Raw genomic sequence first — 16781 nt, 5'->3', positions numbered from 1 at the left:
TCCTGCAGAGAAAACGAAATTACATTTCTGCATGCAACAAAAACATTTTGAACTCCGAAAAAAAGACGTTGGGTTGAAGGTTACTTTTAAGTAAAATACTCAACGTCTATTTGAGTCCTTCTTGTATTTATGAAAAACGCCAAACTTAAATTTGCCGCCAGCAGCAAACCAAAAATAACGTCAGCCAGCTGTCAACCTGAAAAATAAAAGGACTATTTCACTGAACAATGAAAACATATGAATATACGTAAAATAATACGCAATTAAAATATTTATCATACTTCTTCAGGTTGACTCACACCTGACAATGCAGTCGTATTCAGTAGGGATGGATCGATGCTTAGGGGAGTGACCGGGAAGGATAATGTGTTTTTTTCCTCTCTGAACTCACAGAAGCGTTTCCCAAACGATGTTTGCATTGCGATGATTGCAGAATGTAAATACTCCGAATTTATCATGTCGTGACATTGTTTGAACTCTCTCAAATTGGGCAAGTGAGACAATGTGCCTTTCTGTAAATCTCTGGCAAGCAACGTCAACTTGCGCTCGAATGCAAAACATCCTCCAACATGTGCAGGGCTGTACGTCCTTTCCCCTGAAGAGCTGTGTTCAGCGTGTTCAGGTGCGCTGTCATGTCTACCATGAAGTGTAGCTTTTCCAGCCACTCTGGCTGTTCCAGCTCAGGAAAGTTGAGCCCTTTGCTGCCCAGGAAAGTTTTCACTTCTTCCAGACGCGCGACAAAGCGTTTCAGCACCTCCCCTCTGGACAGCCAGCGATAAAAACACGTTGTAGCGGTTGCTACACGCAGTCAGTAAACTGCAGTCAAAGATAGCTTTATTCGAACTAAACAGCCTTGCTTTTAAGCCTCCCTCAACCCGCCCCCCATGGGCGCGGATGCTGCAAAAGACACGTACTCACAAACCCCCGTAGGCTATCTCCCTTAGCCTGAACGCTGGCTAATTGTGAGCCGGTTCGGATGTGTCAGGAAATGCGTCGCCACAACGTCTTATTTAGATTGTACAAGATCACCATAATCTTCAAATTTAGATTTACATTTCAAAAACTAACAAACTAACATAAAATACATATTAATTAAATACTGACCATGTAGCGGTGTGCTACACGCAGCGCTAAAATTACGACACGGAGTCGGTAACTGCAGTCGAAGGAAAAAAACTTTATTCGAAATCTTCAGCCTCACTTTTAAGCCTCCCTCAACCTGCCCCCCCCCCCATGGCGCAGAGGCTCCAAAGCTCTGTGCTCGCAAACCCCCGTAGGCTATCTTATTGTGAGTCGGTTCGGATGTGCCAGGAAAAGGGTCGCCACAACCAATTATTTCCCAAAGCAACAGGGAGCCGCAGCACAGACGTAAAAGAGCCACATGTGGCTCCGGAGCCACGGGTTGCCGACCCCCGCCCTAGGCGAATGGGGGTAAATTGGGGGCACAGATGCTACATTGATATCAGTTGAATAAATACCCCACCATTCTTCCATTATTAAGTTGGTATTAATTCAAACAAACACACAATCCTCTTGGCAGTTACTGGCCTGCAAACGTTACTGTTGCAGTATTTATCAGTTTCCACCAGGACACTAAGATACCTAATTTTCTTGAATGCTTAATGGAAGAGCAGATTGGAACAAAACAAAGCTCTTTATGTGGTGAAGCATGCTTGTCAATGTGGGTGCAGAGGGTTAAATTTAATGTACTGAACCACTCTATTGTTTTAAGAACTCATCACACGTATAAGGATAAAGTTAAACTGCATGAATATACCATTCTGGGGATTATTATTCAATAGCTGTTGGAGTAATGTTGAATCCATAATTTCCCATTATTTTCTGTTTTTATTAAAAAAAAACTCCCATAAATCAGCTACCCTTTCTGTTGGTCCAGAAAACACTTCTCAGTATGAAAGTGAGTTGTCTGTGTAGATTGATTGTGAGGTCAATTGGAACTGAAGGGAAATATGGCCAAGCTTTGGTGACCGGTTACTTTTCCAATGCAAATACAAGCAAGGATCTCCCAGTGCAAGACTGAAGTACGTGTGCTAGGCATCAAAGGAGTGGGGTTTTAGAAGTTCCCAGATATATTAGGAAGTCCAGTTCCCTGAAATGTCCCGAACTCGCTCGCAGAGAGGGCCTCCGTTCCACCCTAATTGCTCTGACCCTCTGTTTGTGGCAGCTGCTGTGCCTGATGTTGAAATCCCAGCCTTTAGAGGGAGGGTCTCAAGCCATGGCTCTATACACCCATGGTTACAGTGTAGAGGACGCCAGCAGAATCCAAGGTCTCACGGTGAGCGGCACATGCTCCTCCACTTCAGCTCCTGGGGGCTGTCTGGCCATCATGGAATGCTACCCAGCTGCATTCACAGGTTTGTTTTGGAGCATCGTGTCCTAATTTCTATCAGCAATGCTTGGCAGCAGCACTGTATGAGATGCAATATCTAGGTACGTATTTGAAGTGAGAAAAGATTCTGGCCCAATTCAGGATTTGAAGGGGTGGCGTGATGGGGGAAGGATATTGGAGAGAACGTGGGGAGAATAAAAAACATGGACTAGTGTGGAAATAGTGTTTAATGTGTTGTTGAAGGTTGGTGCAGACGCTATAGGCTGAAATGCATGTTAAATCTCCAGAGGAAGGTTTCCTGACACAATATGTAGATAGCCTACAGGAGGAGAGGCTGTACTTCATTTGGTATTGGGAAATGAACCTGGTCAGGTGTTAGGCCTCTCAGTGGGAGAGCATTTTGGAGAAAGTGATCACAATTCTATCTCCTTTACCATAGCATTGGAGAGGGATAGGAACAGACAACTTAGGGAGGCATTTAATTGGAGTAAGGGGAATTATGAGGATATCAGCAGGAAATTGGAAGCTTGAATTGGGAACAGATGTTCTTGGGGAAAAGTATGTTAGAAATGTGGCAAGTGTTCAGGGGATATTTGTGTGGAGTTCAGCATTGGTATGTTCCAATGAGACGGAAAGGATGATAGGGTTCAGGAACCGTGGTGTACAAAGGGTGCTGTAAATCTAGTCAAGAAGAAAAGAGCTTATGAAAGGTTCAAAAAACTAGGTAATGATACAGATCTAGAAGAATATAAGGCTAGCAGGAAGGAGCTTAAGAATGAAATTAGGAGAGCCAGAAGGGGCCATGAGAAGGCCTTGACAGACAGGATTAAAGAAAACCCCAAGGCATTCTACAAGTACGTGAAGAGCAAGAGGATAAGACATGAGAGAATTGGACCAATCAAACGTGACAGTGGAAAAGTGTGTAGGAACCAGATGAGATAGCAGAGATACTTAATGAATACTTTGCTTCAGTATTCACTGCAGAAAAGGATCTTGGTGATTATAGAGATGACCTACAGTGGACTGAAAAGCTTGAGCATGTAGATATTAAGAGGGTGTGCTGGAAATTTTGGAAAGCATCAAGTTGGATAAGTCACTGGACAAGATGAGATGTACCCCAGGCTACTGTGGGAGGTAAGGGAGGAGATTGCTGAGCCTCTGGCAATGATCTTTGCATCATCAATGGGGACGGGAGAGGTTCCGGAGGATTGGAGGGTTGTGGATGTTGTTCCTTCTTTCAAGAAAGGGAGTAGAGATAGCCCAGAAAATTATAGACCAGTGAGTCTTACTTCAGTGGTTGGCAAGTTGATGGAGAACATCCTGAGAGGCAGGAATTATGAACATTTGGAGAGGTATAATATGATTAGGAATACTCAGCATGGCTTTGTGAAAGGCCATGCCTTATTAGCCTGATTGAATTTTTTTGAGGATGTGACTAAACATAGTGATGAAGGTAGAGCAGTAGATGTAGAGTATATGGATTTTAGTAAGGCATTTGACAAGGTACCCCATGCAAGGCTTATTAAAGCAAGGAGGCATGGGATCCAAGGGGACATTGCTTTGTGGATTCAGAACTGGCTTGCCCACAGAAGAAAAAGTGTGGTTGTAGATGGGTCATATTCTGCATGGAGGTCGGTGACCAGTGGTGTGCCTCAGGGATCTGTTCTGGAACCCCTACTCTTTGTGATTTTTATAAATAACCTGTATGAGGAAGTGGAGGGATGGGTTAGTAAATTTGCTGATGACACAAAGGTTGGGGGTGTTGTGGATAGTGTGGAGGGCTGTCACAGGTTACAACAAGACATTGATAGGATGTAAAACTGGGCTGAGAAGTGGTAGATGGAGTTCAACCCAGATAAGTGTGAGGTAGTTCTTTCTGGTTGGTCAAATATGATGGCAGAATATAGCATTAATGGTAAGACTCTACATTGTGGAAGATTAGAGGTATCCTGGGGTCCGAGTCCATAGGACACTCGAAGCAGCTGCGCAGGTTGACTCTGCGGTTAAGAAGGCGTACGGTGCACTGGCCTTCATCAACCGTGGAATTGAGTTTAAGAGCCAAGAGGTAATGTTGCAGTTACATAGGACCCTGGTCAGACCCCACTTGGAGCACTGTGCTCAGTTCTGGTTGCCTCACTATAGGAAGGATGTGGAAACCATAGAAAGGGTGGAGAGGAGATTTACAAGGACGTTGTCTGGATTGGGGAGCATGCCTTATGAGAATAGGTTGAGTGAACTCGGCCTTTTCTCCTTGGAGCGAAAGATGATGAGAGGCATTGATTGTGTCGATAGAGGGTTTTTCCCAGGGCTGAAATGGCTACCATGAGAGGGCACAGTTTTAAGGTGCTTGGAATCAGGTACAGAGGAGATGTCGGGTAAGTTTTTTTTTATGCAGTGAGGTGGTGAGTGTGTGGAATGGGCTGCTGGTGACGGTGGTGGAGGTGGAAATGATAGGGTCTTTTAAGAGGCTCCTGGATAGGTACATGGAACTCAGAAAAATAGAAGGCTTTGAGTCACCCTAGGTAATTTCTAAGTAAGGACATGTTGGGCACAGTTTTGTGGGCCGAAGGGCCTGTATTGTGCTGTAGGGTTTCGAAGAAACCACTAATCCATTTAGCTGGTCAAGAATATTGGCCTTGGTGCAGGAATAAGGTGTTTTTATCGGTTGAGTGTGAGGTCAATTAGAATTGAAGTAAAGTGATAAAATCTCATTAATCTATTGCCAGGAGTTCTTACCCATAGGGAATATGTACACAAATCTCCCAGTGTGGGACTTCCGGATCAAGGGAACAGACCTCCAAGGAGTGGGGTTTTTAAGATAATTACAATATTAATTGGTTTTGCAAAGAGGGCCGCAATTCCACTTCTGTTTCTCTCTGTAACCCTATCACTATAGAGTTCCGGAGCATATTTCTGGAAGCTTTAAGCTCTGAGCCTTTTGGTTTCTTTACAGGTTCATCTCTTATCTGAGGTGAGGTGTGACTTACCCATTGTTCAGCCTGTGCAACCTTAGCTCTGTTCACTCTGACATTGACTGCTCCTCTAGTACAGCTCACTGCTCCCTTTAACAAAGGGATCTGGCATGCAACTCAATCCCTAACAGATGTGCAAGTGGTTAAAGATGCCTTAAACGGTATTTTTGTAGGGCAATGACTGCTGTTAAGTCCTGCGTTGCTCTGCGAGCTCCACCCTGGGTGTTTATTATATCTCCTTGAATGAAATGCCTTGTTGTTATATTCCATCAGCTCACCCCTCACCCCCGAACTTGAATGTTGCCAGATTTTAATGACCTTAGAAGGTGCAAAAATCATCTCATCTATAGACTGAAGATTTTCACAGTATTCCCATACAAGCCCTGTGGCGTCCGATGTCCAATAGTTTAGGAGTACCCACTTGCATTGTGCAATTCAGAACTGGGTAGATATGTGGGTCACATCTCTTTCTGCCCTGTGTTTGCAGAGGGGTCCGGTGAGGGCTGAAACAATTATACTCCACATGTCCCCGTCACTCACAGGATGCAGACAAGGCTGAGAATTCTGACATCTATCCATTGTCACTAATTGCCTGTGAACTCAGGACCCAATTAATAGCCATCCATGTGTCTGGGAAGCATCAGATGGGTTGGGCGTTTGTGTTTGGTCAAGTGGTCACTGACAGGTGGCGTATTTGTGGGTCGTGTTTGGGTTGTGGAGGTGCTATATTTACGCGTCTGGGAATGGCAAGAGCCAGGTGAATGTTGGATGGCAGTACTGTTGTGTGGTGATCAGTGCAAGTTGACGTTTAGTTTTTCAGACTAGGTGTGCGACCAGAACTGAAGGAAGTGCCTGAAGCTGGCATGGAGATAGATCAGATAGATTGGGGATGTATTCTTAAAAGAAATTGAAGATTTAGAATCAATTTCGCTGGCATGTCAGAAAATTTGTTGTTTTATGGCAGTAGTGCTGTGCGAGATCTAAATTTTCTGTCATTCACAAATATACTGTGCCTATAAACAGTATTCCCCTCCCCTGAAATTTTCACATGTTATCGCTTTGCAACATTGAGGTTTAGTGAATTTAATTTGGCTTTTTCGACACTGATCAACAGAAAAGACGTTCAAAGTGAAAAATTTCTACAAATTGGTCTAAATCTTACAATTATTGAACACAATAATTGATTGCATAATTAATCACCTCCTTCAAGTCAGCATTTGGTAGATGCACCTTTGGCAGCAATTACAGCCTCGAGTGTGTGGATAGGTCTCTATCAGCTTTGCACGCTGCACACTGCAATTTTCCCCATCCTTCTTTAAAAAATTGCTCAAGCTCTATCAGGTTTTATCGGGATCGTGACTTTTCAAGTCCAGCCACAAATTCTCAATTGGATTGAGTTCTAGACTCTGACTTGGCCACTCCAGGACATTAACTTTGTTGTTCTTAAGCCATTCCTGTGTAGCTTTGGCTTCATTCGCTTTGGCCTGGGGTCATTGTCTTGCTGGAAAATAAATCTCCGAAGTCACAGTTCTCTTGCAGACTCATCAGGTTTTCCTCCAGGATTTCCCTGTATTTTGCTGCATTCATTTTACCCTCTACCTTCTCAAGCCTTCCAGGACCTGCTGCAGTGAAGCGTCCCCACAGCATGATGCAGCCACCACCGTGCTTCACAGCAGGGATGGTGTGTTTTTGATGATGTGCGGTATTTGGCTCGCACCAAACAGCGTTTCATCTGGCCAAAAAGCTCAAGTTTGGCTTCATTAGACCACAAAGCCTTCTTCCAGCTGTCTTCCCCATGCCTTCCGGCAAACTCCAGCCGAGATTTCATGCGAGGTTTTTCTCTCAGTGGCTTTCTCTTTCCAGGCAACAGTTGTATGTACAGTCTCTCCCTCCTCAGCCACTGAAGCTAGTAACTCTTCCAGAATTGTGACCTCCCTCACTAGACCCCTTGCACAGCCACTCAGTTTTTGAGGATGGGCTGCTCTAGGCAGATTTACAGCTCTGCCATATTCTTTCCATTTCTTGATGATTGACTTAACTGTACTCCAAGGGGTATTCAGTGACTTGGAAATTTTCTTGTATCCATCTCCTGACTTGTGCTTTCCAATAACCTTTTCATGGAGTTGCTTGGTGTGTTCTTCTGTCTTCATGGGGTAGTTCTTGCCAGGATACTGACTCACCAGTAGATGGACCTTCCAGATACAGGTGTGTTTTTACTACAATCAATTGAAACACCTTGACTACATATAGATGATCACCATTTCACCAGTTATGTGACTTCTAAAACCAATTGACTACACCAGTGATGATTTGGTATGGCATACTTATGCAATCAATTACCTTGTGTTTTATATCTGTAATTGATTTAGATCACTTTGTAGAAATCTGTTTTCACTTTGACATGAAAGAGACTTTTTCTGTTTATCAGTGTCAAAAAAGCCAAATTAAATATTAAATCCACTGTGATTCAATGTTGCAAAACAGTAAAACAATAAAACATGAAAACTTGGGGGGGGGGTGGGGGCTGTTGGAATACTTTTTATAGGCATTGTGAATACAATGGATTGGCCTATTGGGTAATTGGAATAACTGCTTACTTTGGACAACTCTTAACAAAAACTAATTGAGAAAATAAGCAGGATTCTTCTTGTTTATTTAGAGCACTATGCTGCTTTATGGGGACAGGAGACTTGCCAGGCAGTTAGTAACTAGTGTGGCCATTAGGCTCTACAGCATGCTTAGAGTCAACATTTTTAGTTGGCATCAGTTGTGTGTGCATTTATTCAAAAAACAAAGATTTTTTTGTCACTGATAGCAAGAAATAGTCAGCAAGACAATTCAGAACCGTTTTGCTCACTGCAGTTTCAGGCATTGAAGTCTGGAGATGCCAGAAATGTCTGGGAGTGAAAATGAAACAACTTCACTACTTCAGAAGTTAGTAACAACGAAGAACTGAATGCATTGACAGTCATCTTGGATGTTACAATATAACTGAAGACTTGATGGATGTCGTTATCAAAAGCATTGTGTGAAGGCAGTTCCATTATTCGTATTGCATGCGCTGGTTTTGTTCATTTACAGTTAATCAGTGTGCACTGGAGAGACTGAGGTCATTATCTGGGATACCAGAGTATTGGACATGTAGGCTACATCCACACCAGACCAGATAATTGAAAACGCCGGTTTCGCATAAAAATGATAGGCGTCCACACTATGCGTTTTAAAAAAAATATCTTTATCCAATTGAAACGGAGATTTCGGCGAATCTCCTCCTACTGGGCATGCACAGGACACATCTACCGAAAACAAGTGACATATTTGGTGTCGAATCTTGCCGTAAAAGTGTGCGTTTGTGTAGTCGCAGACTAGAAAACTTAAAACGACAGACAGCTGTTGGCTCTTGCGCAGGAGAACTTAAAAGTAAAAAAAAACAAATACTGGAGTGTACGGAGGCAACCGACAGGGAGTTCACGGACAGTATGACCCAGCTGATGACGGACATTGAAAAACTGACTAACTCTGTTGCATTAATAAAGCACCTTATTAAATGTATGAATGTTTTAATGTCTGCATCAGTGTTATCTTGTATCTCCATACAATGTTACATATTGTTACGTATCTATTGTCAGAGAAGTACTTGCATAAATAGGTAAACCACCTTCACACGAGCAAGGACAGAAAACAGGGCGAAGTGAGTATACTTATTTATTCAGTAAGTTATGGGTCAAAGTATTTGGTGAGTACATTTCTAACTCTTCTGGCTTCAGTCTCGTTGCCGTCTGTTCTGAAATTGTTAGGTTGCGTTCAAGAAAACAATGAAATGGCGAGCTGCTGTCTGACAGCGTTTTCAGATTTCTCCGGTTACCCCATCCACACTGATCTGCCCGAGCAGTGTTTTCAAAAATACCCACTCTGGAAAACATTTCTGAAAAGCTTTGGTTTTGGGGGATGAAAACGCCGTTTTAATGTGGACGGAGGGTTAAAGCAAAGAGAAAAAGCTTTGGTTATGGATTTATCCAGTGTAGTGTGTACGTAGCTGTAGTGTACCACACATGTCAGTGCTTGTACACTGGTACTAGAAAGGGCAGACATTCAGACCACTCTTGCAGTATGCGCAGTCATGGTCACTCCATTTTAGGAAGGATGTGGAAACTGGAGAGGGTGCAGAGGAGGTTTACCAGGAAGCTGCTTGGATTGGAAGGTATGAACTATAAGGACGGTTTGGACAAAAGTTGGTTGCCCTCCCTACATTGTCAGAGGCTGAGGGGAGATCTGATAGAGGTTTTTAAAATTTTGATAAGCGTAGGTAGAGTAAACAGTCATACAGTAATCTTTGCCCCATGATAAAATGCTTTAAGGTTAGGGGGAGGGGAGTTTTTTTTTATATAGAAAGTGGCAGGTGCTTGGAATGAGTTACCAAGGGTAGTCATGGGGCAGGCAGTTTGAGGCTTTTAGTTAGACATGAATATGAAGGAAGTGGATGAATATGATACATGGGAAGAGGACATTTAGTGTAAATTGGCATCAAGATCGACACAACATCTTGGGCTGAAGGGCCTGTTCAGTGCTGTTCTACTCTGTTCACAGCAAAATACCTGGGCACCCATGTTGCTGACCTGCCTCAATTTGTGTTCTTCTTTACCATTGTGATTATAAGACAGGACAGGAAATACTTTCTGCATCTTGGATCATTCAGTTAGATCCTGGTCAAACCATTGCTGTGCCCTGGATACCCTGAAGAATGTTCCAGATTTCATCTAACCGTTGTGTGGAAGAAGATGAGGGAATTGAGTTGCTTACATAACTTGTTGCTCCTTCAGAGGTTCAAAGAGAAATTATTTCTCCTTGAGGATAACTTTTATTAGTTGTAGCTGTTTTTACTGAAACCCGCCTTGCTCCTCCAGATATTATGGTGGCACCGAGTTTGTGGATGAAATGGAGCGACTGTGCCAGAAACGAGCATTGGATCTATATTCCCTCGATCCAGAGAAATGGGGCGTCAATGTCCAGCCGTATTCAGGTAACCGCTCTACCGATCACCCAACAGCTGTCTAACCCCTCCCATTCAATTCTGTGTACCAGCTATATTCCCTCTACACCCTTGGTCCTGAGGCAAGATCTCCACTCAAAATGTTGACTGCCTCTTTGCCTCCACAGACGCTGCTTAACCCACGGAGTTCTTCCAGGAGTTTACTATTTTGCTTCTCGTGCAAGTAACCTTTTGGTTGTCCTCGATTTCTGTTCCACCTTTTCATCTTTCAACAGATCAGAAGGGTGCACAGGCTTTGTGTCCTCCGGCTTGTCCCCTTTGCTAATTTGCTTAGGTGTTGAGTGTTGGCAAGTTTTCTAGCGTAGATGGAGATGGGACTTTGCTGTCTGCAGCTTAGAGCAATAACAGCATCCCTGTGTGTGTAGTCGGCTTTCTGTGGTGCAGGCTGCATTTTTGGGAGAGTTGGCCAGATGAAAGAGCAATCTCTTGGCTATTTTGTATTGTGATTGGAGATTTTTAGCAACATTATTGATCAATGCCTTTCCCTGCTGCCATCTGTGTTCGGCAGGCTCGCCGGCAAACTTTGCCGTGTACACAGCTCTGGTAGAGCCACACGGGAGGATCATGGGATTGGATCTACCGGACGGTGGGCATCTGACACATGGCTTCATGACAGAGAAAAAGAAAATCTCCGCCACATCCATCTTTTTTGAGTCCTTGCCATACAAGGTAAGAACCAATTGAAGCATCCCTCATGACTGTCGATCCTCTGAAGCCATTTTTGTAAACTTACTGAAGAGCTGTAAGGAGCGAGGAACTTGAATCAACTAGAAATGAGGCTAAATTTCTTTGAGCATGTAACAGTTAGGGTAGTAAATGAAAACCAGTAGTTATAGTGCCTTCCAGTTGCTGGAAGATGATCGAATAGGTGTTACATAAACTGCAAAGAGCACACAGGGTTGGAGGTAGTGCTGAGGCATGGATGGGGGAGTGGCAACAGAAAGCAGAGTCTGAATTAAATGGATCATTTTCAGTTGGTAACTGGCTGTTTGTTTCGTCTAGGTTCACCCAGAGACAGGCTACATTGATTATGACAGACTTGCAGAAAATGCTCGTCTCTTCCACCCGAAACTCATCATTGCAGGTAACCGCCCTCCTTCCTGTGGAAATTAGTGATAGAATTTAGCTGATTAAAGCAATGAGGGGATTGAAACACTGAAGCGAATGTGGAGTGTGAGTGCCAGTTGCCTACCGCTGTGCCTGGAGAATGTTACCCAGGTTTTCAGCGTTTTGGATGTCGACTCGGATGATAGACTGTTTTTTTTTCAGTCTTGTAGTTTCTTAAACTCAGTGTTTTTCATCCCAATCTTTTCTGTTTTTTGTTTGGTGGAGGAGGGGTTTTGGGGTTATTGTGCTTGTTCTGATTTTGTGGGGGCAGGGGCAGAATTTGGAAGTTGATGATCGTGCTGGATGTCCGAGCCTGCTTTTGTACATGGGTCCTGTTGCATGGTCTTCACAGTTAGCTGAGCCGCTACCTGACAGCGTCGGAGATCCAGCTTCAATCCTGTCCTAGGGTGCTGTTTGTATGTTCTTTTGGGTTTTCTCCATGAGCTCCAATTTCCTCCACCTTTCTCAACATATGCAGGTCGGTAGATTAATCGGCAACTATAAATTGCCCTTAGTGTGTGGGCAAGTGCTAGAATCATGGGGTGAATTTAAAAAACTGGGTCTTGTTATAAATGGACGGTTGATAGTCAGTGTTGACTTATTGGGCTAAAATGTCTGTGCTACATCCCTCTCTAGTTCAACCATTTGTGAATCCAATCTCATAAAGTGGATATTGACTTTGAGGTGAAGAGATTGAGGGAGGTAGAAAACTTCCCAGGGGGATCTCAGAAGCTGGCTTGTGGTATCTTGGTAGGGAAAGTTTCTATCTGACAGTCTAGGGCCTGAAATATAAACTTGTTTCTCTCTCCGCAGATGCTGCCTGACCTGCTGAGTGTTCTGTCCTTTGCTGCAGTTTTTGTCTTGATTTCTGAGCAATGTTCTCTCAGTGGACTGACCTGCACTGTTGGTGTTCCTAGGTGTTAGTTGCTATTCCCGGAACCTGGATTACGCCAGGATGCGGCAGATTGCAGACGAGAATGGTGCCTACCTGATGGCAGACATGGCGCACATCAGTGGCCTGGTGGCAGCTGGTGAAGTACCCTCCCCTTTCAGGTACTGTGACGTAGTCTCCACCACAACGCACAAGACTCTCCGTGGCTGCAGATCTGGTATGATCTTCTATAGGAAAGGTGAGGATAAATTGAAGGCTATCCCAGACCCACCTCTTGAGTCACGTGCTAGTACTGAGGTATTTATGTTGATTGAAGAGGAATGCAGTCTTGATTATGTGTCAGGATCGGGTTAAACTATCCAATCCCAAATATTTCTTCATTCATGGAAAGTGGATAGAACTGACAAGGCGAGCAGTCATTACTCATTCTTAAATCTCCCATTTGAAGGTGGTGCTGAGAAGCTGCAGTCCTGCTGAAGGTGCTTCCCCACCGTCGATTGGCAGCAATTCCAGGGTTTAAACCCAATGCCATTGAAGGAATTACAATATACTACCAAAATACAATGTCAGCAGTTTAGGAGGGTGTTTGCATACACTGGATGCTCTTGACCTTGGTGCTTGAGGTTGCAGGTTAGTGAGCTGTTGTGGTGAAGCCTGGACGAGTATTTGCAGTGCATTTTGTAAAGGGTGCGCACAGCAGTCAGTGAGTGAGTGGTATGGCTGAGATATTTAGTCTAGTGGTAAGTGCTGGTTAATACAACTGCTTTGTATCTAATGGGTAATGTGTCTTGAATTGGCTTGGAGGCTAGACATCTTTGGAGAAATATTGGAGAAGGGTCAGCACCTGAGAAATTACTTTGTATGAGAGCCATAACGCAAGGAGGCAGACGTTCCAAACTTACACTTTGGAATGGTGCAGTATCTAACAGTGGGAAGCTCATGACTCACTTTTCCCTTGGTTTTTGTGTGATTATTTCAAACGCTGGGAATCTTCATTGCATCAAGTGAAATACTTTTTGGGAATGTGAGGAACCTCTTCGTTCAGAGGGTGGTATGACTGGGACGAGTGCCAGTGGAAATGGAAAATGCAAATTCAATTGCAACAGTTAGAAGTTTAGATAGGTACGTGGAAAGGAGGGCTGTGGAGGGTTTTGGTCCAGATACAGGTGGATGGCACCAGGTAGAAGACCAGACTGCCATGAACTTCCCTTTGCTGTAGTGTACTGTTTCTGTGCTGTAGTGATGACTCGGACTCGGGCTTATCAGTCTGTTGGGGATGGGCAGTAAATGTAATGTTGGCAGTGACACCCTGTAAGAAAAACTTTTCACCTGAAGTATTTCCTTGAAAGTAGATCATTAAACGTCGCTGTTTGCATCTGCTTTGTTCTCTCTTCAGGAATCCGCAGTGTCGACCCAAAGACAGGCAAGGAGATGATGTACAACCTGGAAGGTCCTCTGAACCAGGCAGTCTTCCCTGGACTGCAAGGTGGGCCCCACAACCACGCCATCGCAGGTAAAGCATGATGCTGGTTTAGTTTTCAATAAATTCACTGCCGATCCTCTGCATCTGTTCCATACCCCTACTCTTTGATCTAGATGCCTTTTGCAAGCAAAAATCTATTTCCTCCTTTGTCTCCTATAGAAGAAAATCCTACAGGTTCACCGCCCTTGGATGAAAATATTATGTCAGACCTAAATGTTTCAGCTGGTATCCTGAAACTAATCCCTGTTCTGGACTATTTAGTCAATGGAAACTATTCTCCCTGCATTCAGTCTCTTATATGTTATAACCCCTTTCATTCTTCTAAATTCTGGTAAATACATGCCTATTCAATTCAATCTCTATGCAAAACTGCTCCAGCATCCCAGAAATCAGAATGATGAACATTTATGGCTAGCATATCCTTGGGTAAGGTGACAAAAACGAATACTGTTCCCCAGATGTGGTTTCACCAGGGTCCAGTGTGACTATGGTATTCTGTGCTTGTCTGCTTGATTCCATTAAAGGTAAGCTGTTCAGAAGTAAACAAGAGCTCTGCAGGTGGTAAACTGGGTTAGAGTATGCAGGTAGTGCAGGAGTCCCCCCCATGGTCAGCCCACTTCAACCAGATACACCATATTGGATGATGTTATAGGATCATATGAATAGCACAGGTCCAAAAGATGTAGAATCCACGAGTAGAGTTAAGGAAATAAAAGAGTGAAATTGCCATGATGGAGTTGTATCCAGGCCTCCAAACAGCAGCCATGATGTGGGCTACAAATTACAATGGGAGATAGAAAAGACTTGTTAAAAGGGCAATGATGTGATAATCATGGGGGATTTCAATATGCAGGTAGATTGAGAAAATCCATTAGTGCTGGATCCCAGGAAAGAAAATGCCTGCAAGATGGCTTTTTAAAGCAGTTTGTGGTGAGTCCAGTAAGGGAAAGGCTATTCTGGATTGGGTGTTGTGTAATGAACCAGATTTGAGGCATTGATCGTAATATGATAGAATTCGCCCTGCAGTTTGAAAGGGGAAGACTGAAGTCACATGTATCAGTAAAGGGAATTGCAGAGGTATGAGAGATGACCTGGCCAAAGTTGATTGGAAGGGTCACTGACAGATGACAACAGAGCAGCAGTGGCTGGAATTTCTGAAGCAATTTGGAAGGCACGAGGTAGATACATCCCAACAAAGTATGCTAAACAACAACACACACAAAATGCTGGTAGAACAAAGCAGGCCAGACAGCATCTATAGGGAGAAACGCTGTCGACGTTTTGGGCCAAGACCCTTCGTCAGGACTAACCGAAAGGAACGATAGTAAGAGATTTGAAAGTAGTGGGGGGAGGGGGAAATGCGAAATGATAGGAGAAGACCGGAGGGAGTGGGATGAAGCTAAGAGCTGGAAAGGTGATTGGCGAAAGTGATACAGAGCTGGAGAAGGGAAAGGATCATAGGACAGGAGGCCTCAGGAGAAAGAAAGGGGCAGGGGAGCACCAGAGGGAGATGGAGAACAGGCAAACAACTAAATATGTCAGGGATAGGGTAAGAAGGGGAGGAGGGGCATTAATGGAAGTTAGAGAAGTCAATGTTCATGCCATCAGGTTGGAGGCTACCCAGCCGGTGTATAAGGTGTTGTTCCTCCAACCTGAGTTTGGATTCATCTTGACAATAGAGGAGGCCATGGATAGACATATCAGAATGGGAATGGGACGTGGAATTAAAATGTGTGGCCACTGGGAGATCCTGCTTTCTCTGGCGGACCGAGTGTAGGTGTTCAGCAAAACGGTCTCCCAGTCTGTGTTGGGTCTCACCAATATATAAAAGGCCACACCGGGAGCACTGGACGCAGTATACCACACCAGCCGACTCACAGGTGAAGTGTCGCCTCACCTGGAAGGACTGTCTGGGGCCCTGAATGGTGGTGAGGGAGGAAGTGTAAGGGCAGGTGTAGCACTTGTTCCGTTTACAAGGATAAGTGCCAGGAGGGAGATCGGTGGGAAGGGATGGGGGGGACGAGTGGACAAGGGAGTCGCGTAGGGAGCGATCCCTGCGAAAAGCAGAAAGGGGGGGGGGGAGGAAAAATGCGTTTGGTAGTGGGATCCCGTAGGAGGTGGCGGAAGTTACGGAGAATTATATGTTGGAGCTGGAGGCTGGTGGGGTGGTAGGTAAGGACAAGGGGAACCCTATCCCGAGTGGAGTGGCGGGTGGATGGGGTGACGGCAGATGTGCGGGAAATGGGAGAGATGCGTTTGAGAGCAGAGTTGATGGTGGACGAAGGGAAGCCCCTTTGTTTAAAAAAGGAAGACATCTCCTTCGTCCTGGAATGAAAAGCCTCATCCTGAGAGCAGATGCAGCGGAGACGGAGGAATAGTGAGAAGGGGATAGCATTTTTGCAAGAGACAGGGTGGGAAGAGGAATAGTCCAGGTAGCTGTGAGAGTCTGTAGGCTTATAGTAGATAAGGCCGTCTCCAGAGATGACAGAAAGATCAAGAAAGGGGAGGGAGGTATCGGAAATGGACCAGGTAAATTTGAGAGCAGGGTGAAAGTTGGAGGCAAAGTTAATGAAGTCAATGAGCTCAGCATGCGTGCAGGAGGCAGCGCCAATGCAGTCGTCGATGTAGCGAAGGAAAAGAGGGGGATGGATACCTGTATAGACTTGAAACATGGACTGTTCCACAAAGCCAACAAAAAGGCAGGCATAACTGGGACCTATATGGGTGCAAATGGCTACACCCTTGGTTTGGAGGAAGTGGGAGGAGCCAAAGGAGAAATTATTGAGGGTAAGAACTAATTCCGCTAGATGGAGGAGAGTGATGAGAGAGGGGAATTGGTTAGGTCTGAAATCCAAAAAAACCCGAAGAGCTTCGAGACCATCTCGGTGGGGGATGGAGGTATATAGGGACTGGACGACCATGGTGAA

The 16781-nt window shown here is 44.5% G+C and overlaps 1 protein-coding gene across 5 annotated transcripts in view; it reads left to right on the top strand.

Moving 5' to 3' along the window:
• shmt1 (serine hydroxymethyltransferase 1 (soluble)) overlaps nucleotides 1–16781 on the top strand; it is a 57825-nt gene that overhangs the window by 26564 nt on the left and 14480 nt on the right. For all 5 annotated transcript variants that reach the window (XM_059979770.1, XM_059979772.1, XM_059979769.1 and 2 more), the window contains 5 exons: nucleotides 10227–10342; nucleotides 10881–11041; nucleotides 11375–11456; nucleotides 12397–12609; nucleotides 13768–13884. In XM_059979770.1, coding sequence (XP_059835753.1) covers nucleotides 10227–10342; nucleotides 10881–11041; nucleotides 11375–11456; nucleotides 12397–12609; nucleotides 13768–13884 — 689 coding nt within the window. The remainder of the gene's footprint in view (nucleotides 1–10226; nucleotides 10343–10880; nucleotides 11042–11374; nucleotides 11457–12396; nucleotides 12610–13767; nucleotides 13885–16781) is intronic.

Source organism: Hypanus sabinus, chromosome 9 (genome assembly GCF_030144855.1).
Source record: "Hypanus sabinus isolate sHypSab1 chromosome 9, sHypSab1.hap1, whole genome shotgun sequence".
Classification (NCBI taxonomy): domain Eukaryota; kingdom Metazoa; phylum Chordata; class Chondrichthyes; order Myliobatiformes; family Dasyatidae; genus Hypanus; species Hypanus sabinus.
Note: the sequence above shows the minus strand (reverse complement) of the source record. Positions and strands in the feature narration are given on the sequence as shown.